Source organism: Lepus europaeus, chromosome 11, assembly GCF_033115175.1.
Source record: "Lepus europaeus isolate LE1 chromosome 11, mLepTim1.pri, whole genome shotgun sequence".
In the NCBI taxonomy this organism is placed as follows: Eukaryota; Metazoa; Chordata; class Mammalia; order Lagomorpha; family Leporidae; genus Lepus; species Lepus europaeus.
In genome coordinates this window covers 65,600,923-65,622,208 of record NC_084837.1, presented here as the reverse complement: position 1 = coordinate 65,622,208, position 21,286 = coordinate 65,600,923, and the positions used below count along the sequence as shown (strand labels likewise).

General features: G+C 46.6%; 1 protein-coding gene across 17 annotated transcripts in view; it reads left to right on the top strand.

Moving 5' to 3' along the window:
* The first annotated feature begins 2,456 nt into the window (after positions 1-2,456).
* The window catches only part of PPIP5K1 (diphosphoinositol pentakisphosphate kinase 1), a 57,114-nt gene continuing 38,284 nt past the window's right edge, over positions 2,457-21,286 (top strand). For 6 of the 17 annotated variants that reach the window (XM_062205794.1, XM_062205782.1, XM_062205791.1 and 3 more), the window contains exons 1-25: positions 2,653-2,819; positions 5,850-5,945; positions 6,221-6,395; positions 7,202-7,397; positions 7,835-7,925; positions 8,149-8,234; positions 9,008-9,162; positions 9,303-9,404; positions 9,842-10,003; positions 10,109-10,230; positions 11,285-11,386; positions 11,627-11,713; positions 11,823-11,898; positions 12,036-12,145; positions 12,233-12,315; positions 12,556-12,687; positions 12,853-12,974; positions 13,263-13,445; positions 16,716-16,857; positions 17,040-17,263; positions 17,582-17,709; positions 17,904-18,018; positions 18,184-18,291; positions 19,265-19,381; positions 19,494-19,658. In XM_062205794.1, coding sequence (XP_062061778.1) covers positions 6,249-6,395; positions 7,202-7,397; positions 7,835-7,925; positions 8,149-8,234; positions 9,008-9,162; positions 9,303-9,404; positions 9,842-10,003; positions 10,109-10,230; positions 11,285-11,386; positions 11,627-11,713; positions 11,823-11,898; positions 12,036-12,145; positions 12,233-12,315; positions 12,556-12,687; positions 12,853-12,974; positions 13,263-13,445; positions 16,716-16,857; positions 17,040-17,263; positions 17,582-17,709; positions 17,904-18,018; positions 18,184-18,291; positions 19,265-19,381; positions 19,494-19,658 — 2,955 coding nt within the window. In that variant the 5' untranslated portion in view covers positions 2,653-2,819; positions 5,850-5,945; positions 6,221-6,248. Of the gene's footprint in view, positions 2,541-2,651; positions 2,820-5,849; positions 5,946-6,220; positions 6,396-7,201; positions 7,398-7,834; positions 7,926-8,148; positions 8,235-9,007; positions 9,163-9,302; positions 9,405-9,841; positions 10,004-10,108; positions 10,231-11,284; positions 11,387-11,626; positions 11,714-11,822; positions 11,899-12,035; positions 12,146-12,232; positions 12,316-12,555; positions 12,688-12,852; positions 12,975-13,262; positions 13,446-16,715; positions 16,858-17,039; positions 17,264-17,581; positions 17,710-17,903; positions 18,019-18,183; positions 18,292-19,264; positions 19,382-19,493; positions 19,659-21,286 lie in introns of those variants that run through there. The other 11 variants (XM_062205790.1, XM_062205789.1, XM_062205783.1 and 8 more) reach the window with 5 other exon arrangements.

The following is a 21,286-nucleotide window of genomic DNA, read 5'->3' as shown; positions in this document are numbered from 1 at the left end:
TTCCTTTGCTTACCTTCCTCATTTGTGGGAATCTGTGGAAGGCATCCACCCGACTTGGGGGCTCATCACTTCTATCCTTTTTCTCGTGATAAGGCTGTAATTATCAGATCACTGACAGAGTTTTGCAGTTGGAGTGTGGTCACTGTTGAAGAGCTAGAGAATGTGCCCTGTGGTGCAGGGGCTCATTAGTCAGGAGAAGGAGCAGCTGTGAGTAAGGAAATATAATTACCTGGGATGGTTTGTATTTACCCAGGTAAAGGAGGGAGATAATCTTCCAGAGCAGTAGGGTTGTTGTTTGATTGAGAAGGTGGTTGCTAAGTTTAGGGAGAGAGGAGGTAGGAAGAGAGAATTAGAGAAAGAGAAAGAAGGCAGTCAGAGGAGTGGAGAAATTACTCGTTTGGAGAGTAGCTGCTCACATTTTAATAGCTCCACTGAGAAAACACATGAATTTTTTTTCTTTTTTTTGACAGGCAGAGTGGATAGAGAGAGAGACAGAGAGAAAGGTCTTCCTTTTTGCCGTTGGTTCACCCTCCAATGGCTGCTGCGGCCGGCGCATCTCGCTGATCCGAAGCCAGGAGCCAGGTGCTTCTCCTGGTCTCCCATGCGGGTGTAGGGCCCAAGCACTTGGGCCATCCTCCACTGCCTTCCCGGGCCATAGCAGAGAGCTGGCCTGGAAGAGGGGCAACCGGGATAGAATCCGGCGCCCCAACCAGGACTAGAACCCAGTGTGCCGGCGCCGCAAGGCAGAGGATTAGCCTGTTAAGCCACGGCGCCGGCCAAGAAAACACATGAATTTGTGTACTTATTTCTTGTGAGCCACTGGCAGGCACATAATCTATTAATGGTTACTTTTTGTTAAAATATTTATATATTTATTTGAAGGGCAGAGTGACAGAGATGGAGATACACACACAGACACACACACACACACTCAGAGAATGTTCCATTCCACTGACTCACTCTCCAAATGCCTATAAGAGCCAGGGTTGGGCCAACCTGAACTCCATCCTTCTCCCACATCAATGATAGGGGCCCAAGCATCTGGGCTATCTTCCCCTGCCCTCCCAGGCCCTACCAGGAGCTGGATCAGAAGCAGAGCAGCTGGGACTCACTCTGGCACTCTGATATGGCTAAATCTGCTGTATCACAATGCTGGCCCCAATACTCATTGAAAAAAAAATTATCCTAGGGGCCGGTGTTGTGGTACAGTGGGTTAAGCTTCTGCTTGGGACGCCGACATGCTGGAGGGCAGCAAAAGATGGCCCAAGTACTTGGGTTCTTGTTACTCATGTTGGAGACCTGGATGGAGTTTTTTGCTCCTGGTTTCAGCTTGGCCCAAACAGCTATTGGTGAACATTTGGGGAATGAACCAGTGAGTGGAAGATCTCTCTTTCTCTGTTGCTCTCTTCCAAAAAAAAAAAAAAAACACTTAAAAATTTATCCTATAGTTTATTGGAAGTGATTATCATATTTACTATTTGATTTCTTTAGTAATATGAAGTATCATATTTTAAAACACTTTACAATTATAAGGAACTTTTTATGTGTTATTTTGTTGAATTGTTCCAGTGGGTGACTAAGGACAGAACCTATATTTTTAGGGGAATGATGAGAGAACTTGAATACCTGGAAAATGCTATAATACTTTGTTTTAAGGGTTAGAGTGGTAGAGAGGGCATGAGCCTGAGCATGAACTAGGGAGGGTCTCTTGTGGATCAGTACAGTGAGGCGTCTGACAGGAAAAGTAGCAAGATCGCTGTGCTTGCTGAGAGAAAGAAGGAACTTGGAACTGTCTTGACCAGGCCACTTGACCAACTGAACAAGATAGGACAGTAACAGTGCGAACATATGCAACATGCTTTCACACAGTCACTACCCTATAAATTAGATTTCAGTCACTTCATTCTTACAGATGAGGGCCTAATGACTTGCCCAAGGCCACACAGGGCAGCTTTGTAATCCAGCTTTGTCTAGTTCCAAGTCTAGAGGGCAAAGGAAAAGCATGGTGCGGAGATAGGAATGACTCGTTCCGCCTTCGCCGTCCATCATTTTCTTGTCTCCTCCGTCAGGAAAGTCCCTCTGTTCTTTTCCTTAACGGTTTCATCTGCTTCTCCCTCGACCTTTTTGTCTCGGGTCTCCCATCACTCCTTTTCACATCTGTTAACATTTGCGACCGACATTTATTGGATCTCTACGTATATCATGCCCCATTTTGCTTTACAAAACAAGCAGAAGGCAGTGACACGAACTTTGGCTTGTTCCCCTGCATCTCGCTTTCTGGCCTTCTAGGTCTGAATGAAGCATCTGGACCGCGGAGACGCAGTCGGAAATCGGAGGAAGGGGAGCAGCAGGTTGCAGTCCCTCCCAGGGCCACTAGGGACCACCCTCCTCCGCACAGAAGCGCCGGCCAACGCAGCCTGACTCTGTTGCCGGTGCGCGCCCTCTGCTGATTGGTGCCCCCACAAAGAAGTCGCGCTTTGATTGGGCCGCTGTCAGGTGTCGCTGCCGGCAGGTTCGGCTGCGCAAGCGGAGGGAGGCGGGTGAGTGCGGGCCGGGGGCGGTGGGGGAGTGGCTGGGGGCTGGGGGGCGGAATCGGAGGGGTGGGCTCGGTCGGTGCAGAGCGCCTTCGAGTAGCTCCGGTGCGGGCAGCTTCCGAAAGAGGCCGGCGGAGAGGCCTCCATGTCGGCGTAGGGAGGCGCGAGGCGGGGAAGGCGGGGGCTGGCAAAGGCTAGTGGAGTCGGGATGGAGGGCGGCGGTATTCGTGACCCGGAGCTGCGCGAGGAGAGGACTCCGGAGCGGGGCGGCGAGAGAACACAAGGGTGTGTAAGGGTCCGCTTGAGGATGGTTGGGAGGGGGGTCCTGCCTGAGGAGGAGGGGTCTGGGTGGAGGCGACCCGCGTGAGGCGGCCAGGGAGCGGGGTGGGCTCGCGGAATGGGCTGAGGAGAGAAGGCGCTGCGGGCGGTCCCTGTGGAGGGAGCGCCGATCGCTCGGGACGAGGGTGTTGCCAAGTGTGGTGACTCATGTGAGGGTTTGGAGGACTGTTCAATATTGGGGAACCGGTGAGTAGGAGGATTAGTTGGATTAATTGGATTAGCTGGTCAGTGATGGAGGGGGGTGTTGGCAGGCAGTGTTGGGAGCGGTTAGGGGAGTCGGTCGTTCTCGCAGATGGGGGAAGGCAGGCGGCGTGAGCTAGCCCAGCCGGAGACCCGGCAGCGCGCACGGTTGGTCGGGGTCAGGATGGGACTGTGTATGAAGGATTAAGGAAGAAGTGTTTGGCTGGAGGAACTGCGAAGGAGGTAGTGTCGGTGCCTGAGTTTCTGTGCGTTGAAAGTATCCCTGACTTTCCCCTTCGCCACGAATGGAGCCCTCCCTCAGGTGCAAGGTGATGAAGGAAATGAGAGCACCACGCAGCCAGTTCTAAATGCTGAGGGATAAAGGCGTTGCACCGTTCCCCTTCCCTTCCAGCCCTTCTCTGGATCTGATTTTACGCAGGTGTTCCTGAGACGCTGGCCTGCCTCCCTGCCCACCTGCCCTGCTGTTCCTTGCTCCCTTCCTTGCATTACGGCTTCAGGCCAGGCTAAGGCTGCCCTTTAGCCCAGTGTAAAGTCTGAAGTTTTCTTTTGCAATGCAGTTTGGGGGAGAGGGTCAAAGGGAAAGAACACAGAAAACAGAGGAGTGGCTCTGGGAACACAACATTAAACCCCAGCTTCTCCCAGAGGTGCATCTAAATAAATCCTGGCTTATTCCATAGCTATTTCTGTCAGGCTTCTATTTCTGCTTTGTTAACACTGAATTTAGACCTCCTTTTTAAAAATTTTATCTCTCTTTAGCCCCGTATTTGTGAACAGGTTCTTCTTCTTGTATTCTATTTGTCATCATCTGTTACAGAATTTCAAGAACATGACTGTACATTCAGCAGAAAACAGGGAGTTAGTTGAAAAAAGGACAATGGGTTCGGAGTCTTAGATATGAGAGAAAGCTCGTGCTTCAGAGAATAGATAAAGAATGCAACAAAATTCTAATTGCTTAAATGATACAGGGACCTTGGGAATGCCACAAGTCCTGGAAACTGGGTCAGGTCCCCAAAAAGGAGTTCAGAGGAAAAGCTTGTTAGTAGGAGGGGGAGTGTGTGTGTGTGTGTGTGTGTGACCTGTAGTGCACCACTGGAGATGTTAAATGCACAGAATGTTGTGCCCTGTGGTGGTAGTTGAGCAATAGAGACGCAGATAATGAAGACTGAAAAGGTTGCGGTCTTTATAAAGGTCACGTATAACTTTCTCATCAAAGCTGTGAATATCAGTTGTAATGGAAGCATTTGAAAATAGAGAACATAGTTATTGAAGACTACTTAGATAGTACTCTCCATAAGACTAAATTAATTCGTTTACTTAAGGAGTTTGTGGCTTTTGTTAGAGTCATCTGCCAGTGTTTCTGGGAACTTTTGGAGACCATGGAAAATTGCTGATGTGTGACTCAATTTTATTTTTGGAAAATAATAACAGATACTTGTGTCCTTACAATTCCCTGTTAATGAATGCTGACCTTTAGTGTATTTGCTTCAGATCTCTTTAAAAAATTGAAATAAACACTATAGATAAGGTTGCAAATTACTGTAGAATTCTCAGTTCCATTCTCCTTTCTCCTCAAGAGTAACCATTGTCAGGAATTTGATTTTCTCTCCAAATCTATATTTTTATACTTCTATTATTTACATAGTCATAATATTTGATTTTTTTTTATTTATACAAATACAGATACAGGTTTACTGAGTGTGTATTTCTGCAGTTTTTATTTGGGAAATACCCATTTATTATATATCACTTTGCTTCATTTTTTAGATTGCTGTTAGTCTGCCATTTCTGTATAGTACATCATCGTCATATTTATGCATTCGTCTACTTGTGACATGAGTTGCTTTGAGTTTTTTTCCATTGTCAACAGTGAGAGTAAGAAGGTTAAGAAGATCCTTTTTCATGTCTTCTGATGTAGGATTTCTCTACAGCATTGTTTCTGCACGTTGGCACCGCAGACATTTTAGGCAGGATAGTTCTTTGTTGTAATGGAATATCCTATGCTTTTTAGGATGTTTAACAGCATTCCTGGCCTCTACTCACTAGATGCCAATAGCACCTTTCCAGTTAGGATAACCAAAAATGTCTCCTGCCATATGTCCCACATGCATCAAAATTGCAACTGGTTGAAAACCACTGCCCTTAAAGAAGGAAAATTTAAAAAATAGAACAACAAAATAAAACAAAAAAAGAAAACCACTACTCTATAGATGTCTGTATGCATCTGCCAGCCTGTTTTGATTCAAGTTGAAGTCTTATGATATCCTTAACTGAGGTGAATTTAGGCAGATGATTTTTTTCCCAGTGTAGTTCCTGGTGTGAAGGACATTGGCCTAGACCAGCGCTGGCTGTGTAGTACCAGGGACAGTGGAGGGAATGTTGAGATTTCAGTCTGAGAATGGGCTGGAGCCTGCTGTTGGGAATGCCTATATCCTCAACCTCCCAACCAAAACAGACCTCTTTCCTTGAACAGATTTTCCAAATGTGAGCATCTACCTTTTAAGGTAGAATGGGTGAAGGAGCGAGAGAAAGCACAGGGGATTTTAATATGATCTAATGCTTAAAGCAGATGGCACCCTCGATAAATGTTTTTTGTTAGTTAATCCTTCGTAGGAATGAAGATGGCGTTTAAGGGAAAAGCAGCTGAGCTGTCTCATTCCTCTGTCCTTGAGTTAAATCCTGGAGTTCCGCACTACTGTGGGGAGGCAGAGAAAGGCTAGGAACATTATGAAATGCATCCAAAGGTTGAAATGTCACTCTAACCTTCTCTCCTGATAGGAATCAACAGTAGCCTTCCTTGAAGCATTCCTTTCCCATTTGCTGTCTGGAGTTCACACTGTTTCCTGCTGCCAGAGTCGGGGATATGCCAGCACTGTAAGGCTTAATCTCCTGATTCTCTTACCAATTTCTTGGTTTGGGTGCGGTGAGCAGGGAGGAATCTGGAGACCTTGTTTTTCTCTCATACCTCTTTAATCATTTCAAGTCACAGCCCATGTACCTCTTTTCTTGTTGATCCTTCTTCCTGTAGATCTGTTTCCTGTTTCCTCTAGACCTTTATGGTTCTCTCCTATTTTTTCATTCCCTTTACCCTGTCCCTACCCACTTCCAAGTGTTTGGATTCTGTGCTTATGGGGTACCCTTTTCTGCAGAGCGGGATGAGTGGGTGCTCCGGCGGGGATGTGGTCATTGATGGCCAGTGAAGGCGAGAGCACCACGGCCCATTTCTTCCTGGGAGCTGGAGATGAGGGGCTGGGCACCCGTGGAATAGGCATGAGGACGGAAGAGAGTGACAGCGAGCTCCTTGAGGACGAGGAGGATGAAGTGGTAAGATTAGCAAAAAGGATGTAACATGTTGGGGACCCTTGTCACTGATGGTTGAGATTTCATGGGATGGAGATACTTGTTCTTTCCAGATGTGCAGACTTCTTGTCAAAAATAGACCCTATCCTGGTTTAGGGGAGGGGCAGTAGAGACTGGTTAGATTGCCTCTGCTTGAAACTCCTGCCCTTATGCTCTCCCCCTATTGTCTCATAACAACCGGGTTCCTGGCTCTTCCACCTGAGCACATTTTTTTTACTCTGGAAATGCTCCTATTCTGTAGGTAACAGAATCCCTAGATGTGCCTTAACCCAGATCAATGTTAGGAGGCATCCATTATCCCACAGGTTCAAGTCCTGGGAAGAAATTGTGCTCTAAGGAGATGAAACAGTATTTTTTTAAAGCATCTCATTAAAATTTAAAAAAAAAATTTTACTTATTTATTTAAGATTATTTATTTGAAAGGCAGAGTTAGAGAAAGGCAGAGTCAGAGAGGGTGAGAGAGAGGTCTTCTATCTGCTGATTCACTCCTCAAATGGCTGCCACAGCTGGAGCTGGGCCGATCCGAAGCCAGGAGCTTCTTCTGGGTTTCCCACACAGGTGCAGGTGCTCAAGGACTTGGGCCATCTTCTATTGCTTCCAGGCCATAGCAGAGAGCTGGCTTGGAAGAGGAGTAGCTGGGACTTGGAGTCCATATGGGATGCAGCAGCTTTACCCACTACACCACAGTGCCTACCCTGAAACAGTATTTCTTGATGGGAGTGCTATATGGGGGTAGTTTCTGATTTCTTGATCACACTTCCTCTCTTTAGCCTCCTGAACCTCAGATCATTGTTGGCATTTGTGCCATGACCAAGAAATCCAAGTCCAAGCCAATGACCCAAATCCTAGAGCGACTCTGCAGATTTGACTACCTGACTGTTATCATCCTGGGAGAAGATGTGATCCTCAACGAACCTGTGGAAAACTGGCCGTCCTGTCACTGCCTCATCTCTTTCCACTCCAAAGGTTGGGGTCTGAGAAGGAAAATAGGAAGGAGTGGTGGTGGGAATGCTGGCTTGGGAAATTAGGTTCTTACTGCCCTACTTCCTTAGTTAAGAGGCCATCAGCGCCTTCTAACACTCTAGAGAACAGTGCCCAGGGGTTTGCTTTCCCTACATAAGAGTTGCCTGGGAATAGTTAAAGCCCATATCCTGTTATCAGGACAGCCCTCGACCTCCTAGGCACTCTGGTAGAACTGAGTCTCTGGAAAGACCCCAAAAATAATTTCTCTTTTACTTCTTCCTGATGAATATCCTAGACTGGGGAAGCTGGGCAGAAGGATTTGTGATGGGTTGGATGGGTAGGGGAGCTCAGTGGCAGCTACAGTATGTCTATCTCTTACTGATTTCTCACTGTATCTTTTTCACTCTGTTTCTTTGGTCTGTTTCCTTTCCCCATCCCAGGCTTTCCTCTGGACAAAGCTGTTGCTTACTCCAAGCTTCGAAACCCCTTTCTTATCAATGATTTGGCCATGCAGTATTACATCCAAGATAGGTATAGCTTTCTGTTGACCAGGGGGACGGGGGACCCTGAGATCATGCCTGTTTAGGAGACTCATTCTGGGAGGGCAGTCAAGTAAATGCTCTTACTTTTTGTACTGTTCCCTGCTGAGTTTTCTGCCCCAATGTCTTCTGATCCCTGCACAAATGAACTCCCTAGCTTCTCCCCTTAGTCTCCCTATCCAGCCTCTCCCAGCTAATGTATTTGGGGGTGACAGGAGGGAGGTGTACCGGATCCTGCAAGAGGAAGGTATCGATCTGCCTCGATATGCTGTGCTCAATCGTGACCCTGCCCGGCCTGAGGGTGAGTATCTGACCTTGCCCAGCCTACCTTGCCTTGTCCTCTGTGACAACCCAGTTCTCCATCCTGAGGACACTAACTATGCACCACCTATCTGTGTGGGGCTACAGTTATTGGAATGTGGGTAGGGTTGGAGCTATGGGTCTTTGGATGGAATTTTGGAACCATTATGAGGATAATTCAAACAGCTTGTATAAATGGGATTAAATGGTTAGTTTATTTTGGCATAAAAGGAGTTTATTTGGACGACCAAGTGATCTTTAAAAAGTTCAGGAAAAAATTATGTTATGATAAAACATTCAAATTTTGCACCAGATCTGTTTTTTTTTGTTTTGTTTTGTTTTTTGTTTTTTGTTTTTTGATTAGAGACAGAGAGCTCCCATTCTCCCTAAATGCCTGCAATAGCCAGAACAGGGCTAGACTGAAGCCAGGAACCAGGAACACAAGCCAGTTCTCCCATATGGTTACAGGACCTAAATACTTGAGCCATCATCTGCTGCCTCCTTGGATTTGCATTGACAAGCAACTAGAATTGGGAGTGAAGGTCTAGGAATCTAAATTTATCTTTTAATTAAATTTTTCATGAACTTTTTGAAGTGCCTTTATATACAGACATTGTCATCTATAAGTATATACCATGTACAGATATTTTCATATCTGTTACTATGATATATCACAAAAACTTGAGGACTATGGAGATTAAAACTCAGGGAAATCCAAGTTGGAACTGTTCTGTTACCTCAGGCCCTACAAATGACCACACACCTACTTTTCAGAGTGTAACCTGATAGAAGGTGAAGACCAAGTAGAAGTCAACGGAGCTGTCTTTCCTAAGCCCTTTGTGGAGAAGCCAGTGAGTGCAGAGGACCACAATGTTTACATCTACTACCCCAGCTCAGCTGGAGGAGGAAGCCAGCGCCTCTTCCGTAAGGTGGGGAAAACTTTTGAGCATCTGGGGAATCAGAAAGGTAGAAAGACAAGGATAAGGTTGTTGGGAAGGAAGTTAGATAATTTGGGGACAGGATGGAGGGTTGAGGCAATATTTTTCTTTTCTTCCTTTTCCTCCTGAAGATTGGCAGCCGAAGCAGCGTTTACTCTCCTGAGAGCAGCGTCCGAAAGACAGGGTCGTACATCTATGAGGAGTTTATGCCAACAGATGGCACAGATGTCAAGGTTATGGTGGATGTAGGGATTAAGAGGATGCAAATGCATGGGTGGGAGTGGCTTGGTTGGGAAGCAAGTGGAAATGTATGGAAAGGATTCTAGAAAACAGTGTGAATGTAACTGGCTCTCATATCCGAGTGATAGCATGGGGAAGATGTAGACATTCACATTTTCACTATCAGAGCAAGGGCAAGGGGGTGACAAGGAAATGCTACAATGGGAAATTGTTTCTTGATGAGGACCAGATGATAACATTTGAGTCCCAAGAAAAAACCTTCATAGTGATCCAGCAGTGAGGCTCCGTAAGAAAAATGTCAGGGATTTTTTTTTTTGTTTTTGTTTTTGTTTTACTTACTCTGAAACTAGTCTGCAGACCTAGTGCTCATGTTGTCTTCTTGTATACAGGGTGAGCTGTGGGCATACTCAGTGATGCTATGTACCTGCAGGTATATACAGTGGGGCCAGATTATGCCCATGCTGAAGCTAGAAAATCTCCAGCTTTGGATGGGAAGGTCGAGCGCGACAGTGAAGGGAAGGAGATTCGATACCCAGTCATGCTGACAGCCATGGAAAAGCTGGTGGCCAGGAAAGTCTGTGTAGCCTTTAAGGTAGGCAGAGACCCACGAGGAGCTGTGGAATGAGGGACAGAGTTGGGAGCAGGGTTCTGCGAAGAATGAATGTCTTATTCTTGTCTTACCTCTTTTCTCTCGTAGCAAACAGTTTGTGGATTTGACCTTCTTCGTGCCAATGGTCACTCCTTCGTATGTGATGTCAATGGCTTCAGTTTTGTCAAGAACTCAATGAAATACTATGACGACTGTGCCAAGATTTTAGGGTAAGAGACATAGTCGTCTAAACTGGGGAGAATGGGCCTAGAGGAGAGAGTTAAAATGTATTTACTTTAAATATTGTAAAAACGACTTAGAAGGAAAAAAGAGAAAGGACTTCTTTCCCCCTTTGCCTTTCCAATACCACATTCCTCAGAGATAATTACTGTTAACAGTTTTAGACATAGCATTGTCTTTTTTTGCCATGTACAAATAAACTATAATTACTTTGCTAAATGGGATCATACTGTAGTACTATTCTGCAACTTGACTTAAAAAAAAACCATCATGTTGGGTGAGAATTTAGCCTAGTGGTGAAGACACCCATGTCCCATAACGCAGTACCTGGATTTGGTGGTACCTGACTCTGGCTCCTGACACCAGCTTCCTGCTAATGCAGACTCTGGGAACCAGTAGTGATTGCTCAAGAGATTGGATTCCTGCCACCCATGTAGGAGATCTGGATTGAATTCTCAGCTTCTGATTTTGGCCCTGGCCCAGCCCCAGCCATTTTGGGCATTCTGGGAGTAAACCAGCACATGGGGAGTGTGCACTTTTTCTCTCACTCACTTTCTGACAAAGAAATATATAAAAAAAAAATTTTAATCATCTTGAAATGTTTAAACCATTCAAAAATATGTAAGGAATGATGAATATGGTGAACATCCATATATTTATCTTCTAGCTTAGGAAATATTTTTATAATAAACATTTAAAATTTTTTATTTATTATTTTTAAGACTTATTTATTTGAAAGGCAGAGAGAGAGGTCTTCCATCCGCTGGTTCACTCCCCAAATGGCCAAATGGCAGGAGCTATGTCAATTCAAAGCCAGGAGCCAAGAACTTCTTCCAGGTCTCCCACGCAGGTGCAGGGGTCCAGGGACTTGGACCATTCTCTATTGCCCTCCCAGGCCATAGCAGAGAGCTGGATCAGAAGTGGAGTAGCCGGGACTAGAAACGGCACCCATATGGTATGCCGGCACTTCAGGTCAGGGCATTAACCAGCTGCGCCACAGCGCCAGCCCCTCATTCATTTTCACATTTCTCTTTTTTCTCTTAGGAACACCATAATGCGGGAGCTTGCCCCACAGTTCCAGATCCCATGGTCCATCCCCACAGAGGCTGAGGATATTCCCATTGTCCCTACCACATCTGGCACTATGTAAGCAAAGGTTAAAAAATCCAGAGTATCCTAGTTAATACGCTTGGAATTCCTTTAACCAGACCAATGGTTATTTCTTGACCCGGCACTGACTAGTGGAGCCTGAGCCTTTCCTAGATAGTCTCCTTAGCTCTACCTGTATTCCTAATCTCAGATCCCTTTTCCTCTGTTCTTTGACATGTCAGGTAGGATGTGATAATGGGAGATGGGGAGAGGCTCTGATAACATTTCCCATCTTAGGATGGAACTTCGTTGTGTTATTGCAATTATTCGTCATGGGGATCGTACTCCCAAGCAGAAGATGAAGATGGAGGTGACACACCCAAGGTAGGAAGAGTGTTCTAGTTTAGACATGTTTTTGTGAGTACGATGGGTGAGGGAAACTCCCAGAAGCTTTAACAGTCTCATTGCACACTGAAACTTCTTACTTCTTCAGGTTTTTTACTCTATTTGAAAAACATGGTGGATACAAGACAGGGAAATTAAAACTCAAGAGACCTGAGCAGCTTCAGGTAAGGTAGAGATTCTAGCCTGGAGTTGAATTTTCTGAAAAAGATAGTGTATGGGATTGGGGCCTTGATGAGGGAGAGAATGACTAGGATGAAAGGGTAACTTGGCCTTCATCATGGGTACCTATTATTTCCTCTAGGAGGTGCTGGACATCACAAGGCTGCTGTTAGCTGAACTAGAGCAAGAACCAGGTGGTGAGATCGAGGAGAAAACTGGAAAGCTAGAACAGCTGAAGTCTGTGTTGGAGATGTGAGAAAGGGGATAGCAAAAGGGAGCCAATGACCATGAGGAATTGGGGTGCTGGGGCAGAGAGCAAACTGTGACTTTATCCTGCAGGTATGGTCACTTCTCAGGTATCAACCGGAAGGTACAGTTGACGTATTACCCTCATGGAGTAAAAGCTTCTAATGAGGGGCAAGGTAAGATACCATTTCCCTTTCTGTTACCACCCAGATCTCTTGTAGATCCAGTTGCATATCAAGGGGCCTGCTCTGGCTAATTATTCTCAGCTCATTCTCAATAGTAGAGAATGGGACCGGATACTAGTCAAAACTTCTTCACGTTGGCACGTGAAGGATGGCTACTCCCCCAGATGATCTTTCTGTTCTCCTCAGAAGACCTAACACTTAGATGTTCCCACTGTTTTCTTATCCCCTCAGATCCACAGGAGGAGGCTCTGGCCCCAACTTTACTGCTGGTGCTGAAGTGGGGTGGAGAACTGACGCCCGATGGCCGTGTGCAGGCTGAGGAGCTGGGACGAGCTTTTCGCTGCATGTACCCTGGAGGACAGGGTGAGTATCTTGGAGGTATAGATATCAAGCAGGGCTAGAAAAAGATGATTATTGACTAAGTTAGGGGACATGAAGGGACAGAGGCAATGAAGGGAAGTTAGAGGGGAAATGAGGGTTCTTTCTTCCACGTAGGTATTTATAGCAGTCTGTTCCTTGGCTCCCTAGGTGACTATGCTGGCTTCCCAGGCTGTGGGCTGCTTCGTCTTCACAGCACATTCCGCCACGACCTCAAGATCTATGCCTCAGATGAAGGTCGTGTCCAGATGACTGCCGCTGCCTTTGCCAAGGTGCATACTACAGTTTTTCCACAGGCCCGGCTTCCATTAGGTAGATAAACGGAGTTTAGAGAACTCGTTGGAAAGTTTCAGGGTGTTGATGTGCCAACGTGAAGAAGTTTTAACTAGTATCCGGTCCCATTCTCTGCTATTGAGAATGAGCTGAGAATAATTACCTGGAGCAGGCCCCTTGACATGCAACTGGATCTACAAGCCAGCTCCCGTTGGATCTCTGGACCATCTAGGCCTAGGAGGCCTGGCCTGGAGAGGCACCTGATGGAATTTGTGCTTCCTCATCAGGGTCTTTTAGCTCTGGAAGGGGAACTGACTCCTATTTTGGTACAAATGGTGAAGAGTGCCAATATGAATGGGCTCCTAGACAGCGATGGTGATTCCCTGAGCAGCTGCCAGCACCGCGTGAAAGCTCGGCTACACCATATTTTGCAGCAGGATGCAACCTTTGGCCCTGAGGACTATGATCAGGTCAGGCTCATCCTATCTGTGTGCTCCAAATTGCCTGAATCCTAAATTCCTAGAATTCTGAATAATAGTGACCAGTAATAGTAGTACTAACTGCATGCCAGACTTTGTTTTAAGTATTTTACATATCTTATCTTATTTAATCTTTATAGTAGCCCTTTGAGATAAATACAGGTCCATGATCTTTTATCCATAATTTCAAAAATAGGGATTTTTAGAGATGTGGTATCAAGACTTATTTGGCAGCCGAAAGTGACATGAGCTGTCAAGACTATTTATAATCCTTATTTATCCCACGTAGTGTAAATAATCATATGTTTTGCTTCTAAATATTAATGTTTGGTTATGTCTTAGGCCCTGCTTAGAGGTATTATGTAATATGATATGAGCACTATATTAACTTCTAAAGTTAAAAAAAATCAATTCCAAATGCAACTGAGCCCAAGGATTTTGAATAAAAGAATGTTTCAGTTATCTGTTGTATAAAAAACTAGTCTAAGGCCGGTGCCGTGGCTTAACAGGCTAATCCTCTGCCTTGCGGCGCCGGCACATCGGGTTCTAGTCCCGGTCGGGGCACCGATCCTGTCCCGGTTGCCCCTCTTCCAGGCCAGCTCTCTGCTGTGGCTAGGGAGTGCAGTGGAGGATGGCCCAAGTGCTTGGGCCCTGCACCCCACGGGAGACCAGGATAAGCACCTGGCTCCTGCCATCAGAACAGCGCAGTGTGCCAGCCGCGGCGGCCATTGGAGGGTGAACCAACGGCAAAAAGGAAGACCTTTCTCTCTGTCTCCCTCTACTGTCCACTCTGCCTGTCAAAAAAAAAAAAAAAAAAACTAGTCTAAAACTTAGTAACTTAAGGGCCAGTGCTGTGACACAGCAGGTAAATTTGCTGCCTGTGGCGCTGTCATCCCACTTGGGTGCCAATTTCAGATCCAGCTGCTCCCCTTCAGGTCCAGCTCCTGGCTAATGCACATGGGAAAGCAGCAGGAGATGGCCCAAGTGTTTGGGCCCCTATATTCTCATGGGAGATTTGGAAGAAGCTTCTGGCTCCTGGCTTTGGAATGGCCCAGCTCTGGCTGTTAAGGCCATTTTGGGAGTGAACCAGTGGATGGAAGACCTCTCTCTTTGTTTCTCTGTCTCTAACTGCCTTTCAAGTAAGCAAATCTTCAAACAAACAAACGATAATAAAAAAAACCTTAGCAACTTAATACAACAACCATTTTATTGTCTCTCACAGTACCGGACTCAGCTGGTTTTGCTTGGGGTTTCTCCTAAAATTACAGACAGATGTCTGAGACTGGAACCATCTGGAAGTTTGGAAGTGTGATGGGGATTCGGGGATGGCTGGCTCTCCCTGTTCCTGCTCTCCCTGTAATCTCAGAACATCTCCTCTCCACATGTTTTCTTCATGTGGTTTCTGTAGCCTGGTAGCTAGACTTATTAAATGGTAGCTTAAGACTCCCCAAAAACAGAAGCTTCTAAGCTTTCTTAAAGTCCAGGCCCAGATTCAGCACAATATAGCTTTATTTTGTTTTACTGCTTAAGTGCTCATGCTCACAGAGCCAAAGGAGATAAAGAATTAATGACTGTCATTAATCCACCATGAGGACTGTAGGCTTGTGCTTTTCTCTCATTTTACACATGAGGAAACCTAGGCATTGAAGAATTTGTGCCGTTTTTCCCTGGTCATCCAGCCTGCATGAACCCAGTGAATTTACCTTCAGAGCTCAGGCTATTAACCACTGTAGTCTACTGCCTCACAGTGTTAGTCACAGTGGAGACCATTAACCCACATGGTCATCCTTCTTCATATGTATCTAGGCCATGATTGACCAGGCAGTGTTTTCTACTATCCCATTTCTCATTTCTGACTGGTTCTTTTAAAAAAATTATTTTTTATTTTTTTAAAGATTAATTTTATTTATTTAAAAGAGTTACGGAGAGAGGTAGAGACAGAGAGAGAGGTCTTCCATCCAATGGTTCACTTCCCAGATGGCCACAACGGCCGGAGCTGTGCCGATCTGAAGCCAGGAGCTAGGAGCTAGGAGCTTCTTCTGGGTCTCCCACGCAGGTGCAGGGGCCCAAGGACCTGGGCCATCCTCTACTGCTATCCCAGGCCATAGCAGAGAGCTGGATTGGAAGAGGAGCAGCTGGGACTAGAACTGGCGCCCATATGGGATGCCAGGGCGTAAACCTGCTGCGCTACAGCACTGGCCCCAAAATGTTTCTTTTTTAAACTTTGGTACCACTGTAACCATTTTAAAGTGGATAGTTCTGTGTCATTAAGTGTACTCACATTGCTGTGTACGCATTTCTGATAGTTTTTTTTTTTTTAAGGATTTATTTATTTGAAAGTCAGAGTTACACAGAAGCAGAGACAGAGAGAGAGAGGGCTTCCATCCAATGGTTCACTCCCCAGTTGGCAGCAATGACCAGAGCTGCGCCAATCCAAAGCCAGGAGCTTCTTCTGGGTCTCCCAGCTGAGTGCAGGGGCCCAAGAACTTGGGCCATCTTCTACTGCTTTCCCAGACCATAGCAGAAAACTGGATGGAAAGTGGAGCAGTCGGGACTTGAACTGGTGCCCATATGAAATGCTGGCACTGCAGGTGGCGGCTTTACCTGCTACGCCACAGCGCCAGCCCCCTGATAGCTTCTTAAATATGCTAAATAACTGAGCACATTGTTTAGGAAATGAGATTTACTTTATTCTCCTTTAAATATGACCTTGCCACCTTATTTTCCAACCCATTGCTCAATGTCAAATCCAAAAATCCGAGGCAACTTTCCCTTGCTTCCATTTGCTAGCAAGAATGGAGCTTGTGAAAACTTAGGTAGAATCATGTATTCCACCCACAATCTTCTTTCTCCCTCCTTACTCCCCAATGACTATGACTTAACTAAAGGCTTGAGTTGGAACCAAGTCCAACTCAACCTCTACCCCTAGACAGGATGTTATCTTTAGTATCTGCTCATGAAAACATTCTGTGGAGATCTTGGTTTAATTTTTACCCCCAGTATTTTCTGTGTATATTCTAAAGGCTTCAAGAAAAGAACTTAGGTATGTTTTATTTTCTCTGGACTTCAGGGCTGTTAAGATTGACTCCTGGTAGATGACCATGTACAGGAGCAGCCCTCTCATCTGAAGGCCCTAGAATTACTGGAATGGTTGTTGGAGTGAGTCAATAAGCACATCTGTGTGGCAGATATCTCTTTGTAGTAAGCTCACAGGAATCTGAGGAGTCTGTCTTGCTTTTCATCTCTCTATTCCCCACACAGCTGGCTCCCACTGGAAGCACTTCCCTGATCAACTCCATGACCGTCATCCAGAATCCTGTGAGGGTCTGTGATCAGGTATTTGCCCTGATTGAAAACCTCACCCATCAGATCCGGGAACGGATGCAGGACCCCAAGTCTGTAGGTGGGTGTGAGTCCTCCTGTGTTCCCTTCAACATCTGTGGGATGAGATGCTTTCTAAGGCTTGCTTGTGTCTTCTCCCAAGTGTCTGACTCCAAGCACCCTCATCCCCTGCTTCTACTTCTGAATCATCAGGAACTTCCGTTAGAGGTAAAATCTGACTCTGACTTGCTGCCTTCCTTCCAGACCTGCAGCTGTACCACAGCGAGACACTAGAGCTTATGCTTCAGCGTTGGAGCAAGTTGGAACGTGACTTCCGACAGAAGAGTGGGCGCTATGATATCAGTAAGATCCCTGACATCTATGACTGTGTCAAGTATGACGTGCAGCACAATGGGAGCCTGGGACTTCAAGGCACAGCAGAGTTGCTCCGTCTCTCTAAGGCATTGGCTGATGTGGTCATCCCCCAGGTGTGTCTCATAGGTGATCCAGCCTGGGGATATGGCACTGAGGAAGGAAGGAGAGAAAAGGTAGAAAGAAGAGATGATTTGGGAACCAGGGGAAGGAAACTTAGAGAAGGAATGGTTGAGTTACTACAGTTCACAAGGTCCACTCTGGTCCTGGCTAAGTACAGGAGTAACTGAGGAGCTACCTGGAGAGGGACTGTGGCAGATGTGAAGGAAACCATAGACCTGAGGTGAAGACAGGCATGATCTTGGGCCTGGGAGTGTGAGGCAAGAGGAGAACAGGATTCACTGAGGTGCTTATTCCTGGCCTATGGCCCCTAGGAGTACGGGATCAGTCGGGAGGAGAAACTGGAAATTGCCGTGGGCTTCTGTCTTCCTCTGTTGCGGAAGATACTACTTGACCTGCAGAGAACCCACGAGGATGAGTCTGTCAACAAGCTGCATCCCCTGTGAGGGAGGGCTGGGAGGGGTGCTGGATGGAGGGGGGGCGTGTCAGGGAATCCTGGGGGAAAGAAGGTGGGGAACCAAGGACAGCAGGAATCCTGGGATGGAAAGGAGAGGTCTCTGAGCGGGGGAGGAGGGAGCTTGGGAGGGGTGGGGAGAGGATGACCTGACCGTGTGAGTGATTGAGCTGTCACCTCAGGTACTCCCGAGGAGTGCTCTCCCCAGGCCGCCACGTTCGAACACGTCTCTATTTCACCAGTGAGAGCCACGTCCACTCCCTGCTCAGTGTCTTCCGTTATGGGGGACTTCTTGATGTAAGGATCCTCCTTCCTCTAGCCTGTGAACACCTCCCCTGGCGTTCTTTTCCTCTCCTCACACTTGTTCCTTACTGCAAGCTTCCTGTCTTCTCCTTGGCTCGCTGCCCCTTCACTGACTCCTCTGGCCTTAGGCCTTGGCCCACCTCCTTCTGTGTTTGGCAGGAGACCCAGGATGCCCAATGGCAGCGAGCTTTGGCTTATCTTAGTGCCATCTCGGAACTAAACTACATGACTCAGATTGTCATCATGCTTTATGAAGACAACACTCGGGTGAGTAGCTAACAGTGTGGGAGGAAGGAGAGGCCCCTTATTTTTACCTTTATTAAAAAGGAGCAAAAACTTTTTTTAGGATGGATTTATTTATTTGAAAGACAGAGAGGGGCAGAGGCAGAGAGAGAGAGAGGGGTCTTCCTTCTGCTGGTTCACTCCTCAAATGGCTGCAACAGCCGGAGCTGGGCCAATCTGAAGCCAGGAGCAAGGAACTTCTTCCAGGTCTCCCATGCGGGTGCAGGGGCCCAAGGACTTGGGCCATCTTCCACTGTTTTCCCAGGCCATTGCAGAGAACTGGATCAGAAGAGGAGTAGCTGAGATTTGAACTGGCACCCACATGGGATGCTGGCACTGCAAGCGGCGGCTTTACCCACTACGCCACAGCACTGGCCCCTAAAAACTTCTTTGCTTTAGAATTTGTAGAATCCAGCTAGGTGAGACACCTAGGCACAGCATGTCACAGAGCATCCAGAGATTTCTTCTGGAACAAATAATGTGTTCTGAGATGGTGTTGAGTCAGAGAGAGAACCTCAAACACCACTATAGCATTAAGGCGAGTATAGAATTTAGGACAGTGTTATGAGTCTTTTTTTTTTCCCCTCAAACATGGTTGTACATACACTCTGCAAAAAGCCTCACAAAGGCATCTTTAACTGTGCTGCACTGTGCACCATAAGCAAAGCTGAACTACTGTGGGAGATGGAAGGGAGGGGCTGTAGAACTGGAATGGCAAAAGTCATGTGCGGTGGTGAATCACACATAGTGGGAGGTGAGGGAGTGAGGATCCTAAAACAAACTCTGGTTGAGAGGAAACTGTGACGGATTAGTCCCAGAATGGAGCAAGACACTGCAACCTTGGTCCCAGCTGCCCTGGGAGGGTATACCCTCTTGAACTCTCTCTTGCCCCTGCTTAGTCTTCCACCACCATATCCAGCTTATCCCACCTGCCCCTTCATCTGCTGCTGCCGCATAGGATCCCCTGTCAGAGGAACGGTTCCATGTGGAGCTGCACTTCAGCCCTGGAGTGAAAGGTGTGGAGGAAGAAGGCAGTGCCCCGACTGGCTGTGGCTTCCGTCCTGCCTCTTCTGAGGTGGGTCCCAGTGCTGGGATTGGGGACTGAAGGACTTGGGAACCAAGCTGGGAAACAGTACAGGGAGATATAAAGGCCATAATTCCTCTTCGCTTTGCCTGTTACTGAACAGAATGAGGAAATGAAAGCAGACCAAGGTAGCATAGAGAACTTGTGCTCAGGCAAGACACCAGATGAGCCGGACCGGGCATCGCAGATTTCACCACAGCCTCCCGAGGGCCCTGGCCTCCCGAGGAGATCGCCCCTCACTCGTAACCGAAAAGCCGGCTCCATGGAGGTAATGGGAAGGACTGGGGGAAAGACAGAGGGGTGGAAGTGCTCTTGGGATAAAATCCGTGTTTCCTCTGCGTCCCCTTGCCAGGGGAGTTCTTGACACCTGAAACAGTCCTCCCACCCCTGTTTTACTTAATCTGTTTCACAGCTGCTTCCTCTAGAGCTGCTTTAAAGTGGTTGCTGCTTCTGAGATTGCCGAGTTTCCAGTGAGGGTACCTGAGAGGGAAGGGTTATGAGAGCTGAGACAGGAGGAGGTGCCTGGATGAGTGTGAAAAGGCAGGTGTTAAAAAGGAAATAGAGTATAACAACATGAACTCTGGGGCAAAAATCCCAGCCTGATGCTTAGAAGCTGAGTGACCTTGCCTAGGTCACTTAACCTTTCTATGCCTCAATTTTTTTTTTCCTCCTGTAAAATAAAATCATCTTGCAGAGACTCCATAAGCAAGCACTTTAATAGCAGCATAATCTGTTTTAAAGACCAGGCCCTTTTCATCTGTTTGTTGCCTTGGGTAAAATTTACAGCTCAGACAGAAGCAAATACCTCACATTTCACTCCCTATAGAGTTATCTATATCATCATTTCAGAAAGGAGATCAGTCTGGAGGGCTGCCTGGCTTGCTGTTGTCCTGAAGAGCAGGTTTATGTGCCAGAACCTGTGTTCCACGGTGCCTGAAGTTTGTCTCTGGTTGTGGTTCTAATTCTCCAGTCAGGAGGAAGGAACTGCTGCTCATCCCACATGTGTCCAGCTGATTGTCCTGGGGCTCTTGTTTTTGGTCTTTTTCCCAGAGAGATGTTTGCTTCTTTTCCCCAATGACACTGATGCCATGATTTATCCCTGTCTGATTTGGATCCTGCTCTGACCCAGTAAATCTTTTTGCTTGGCTTTGAACCAGGTCTCTGTCTTAGAGGAATTAGTTTTCCCATTTCTGTGATATCTTAGAATAAGCTATAACTAGCTTTTCCAGGTTTAGCCAGAGGTTTAAAGTTCAGGCTTGGGAGAAAGCTGAGAAGACAAATTACATACAGTCTCTGTGGACCCCTCCTGTACTTCTTGATTATTGTAGTGCTAGATGGTATAGTGTAGTGGCTAATGTATATCGGTGGGATATACATTATTTCCCCATTGAGGTATATGTGTAACTTGATGTACTCTAGTACTTATGGGAAATAGATCAGACTTATGGGAAATAGATCAGATGGACAGAACTGCACATAATCAGCCGTCAGTCAACTGCTCCTCCACGTCTAACGGCCTTTCCCTTTGGCACAGTCTGCTCGTCTCCCCATCACTGCTGTGCTTGACTCCCTTTTTCCTTGCTGTGTAAGCAGTCAGGAAACTGGCAGAGGGGAGCTCTCTTTGTCCTCTCTCACAGTTGAGGAGACTGACTGCTTTGTTTCAGACCTACAGGACGCTTCCTGTTGTAATCATACTTATTCCTTTCAGTTACTAGTGCTGTATAGACCCTGGCTCTTCCAGGGTGATGATGCCCTAGAATGTTCTCTGCAGCTTTGCAAGGAAGTCTGTCTCTTCTGTGGTCATCCAGTCTTGTGATATTAATGCTTCCTTCCTCTGATGCACAAGTGTAGGCTTTGGACAGTCTTATCCTTAACAATAACACCCTTTCTCCCTTC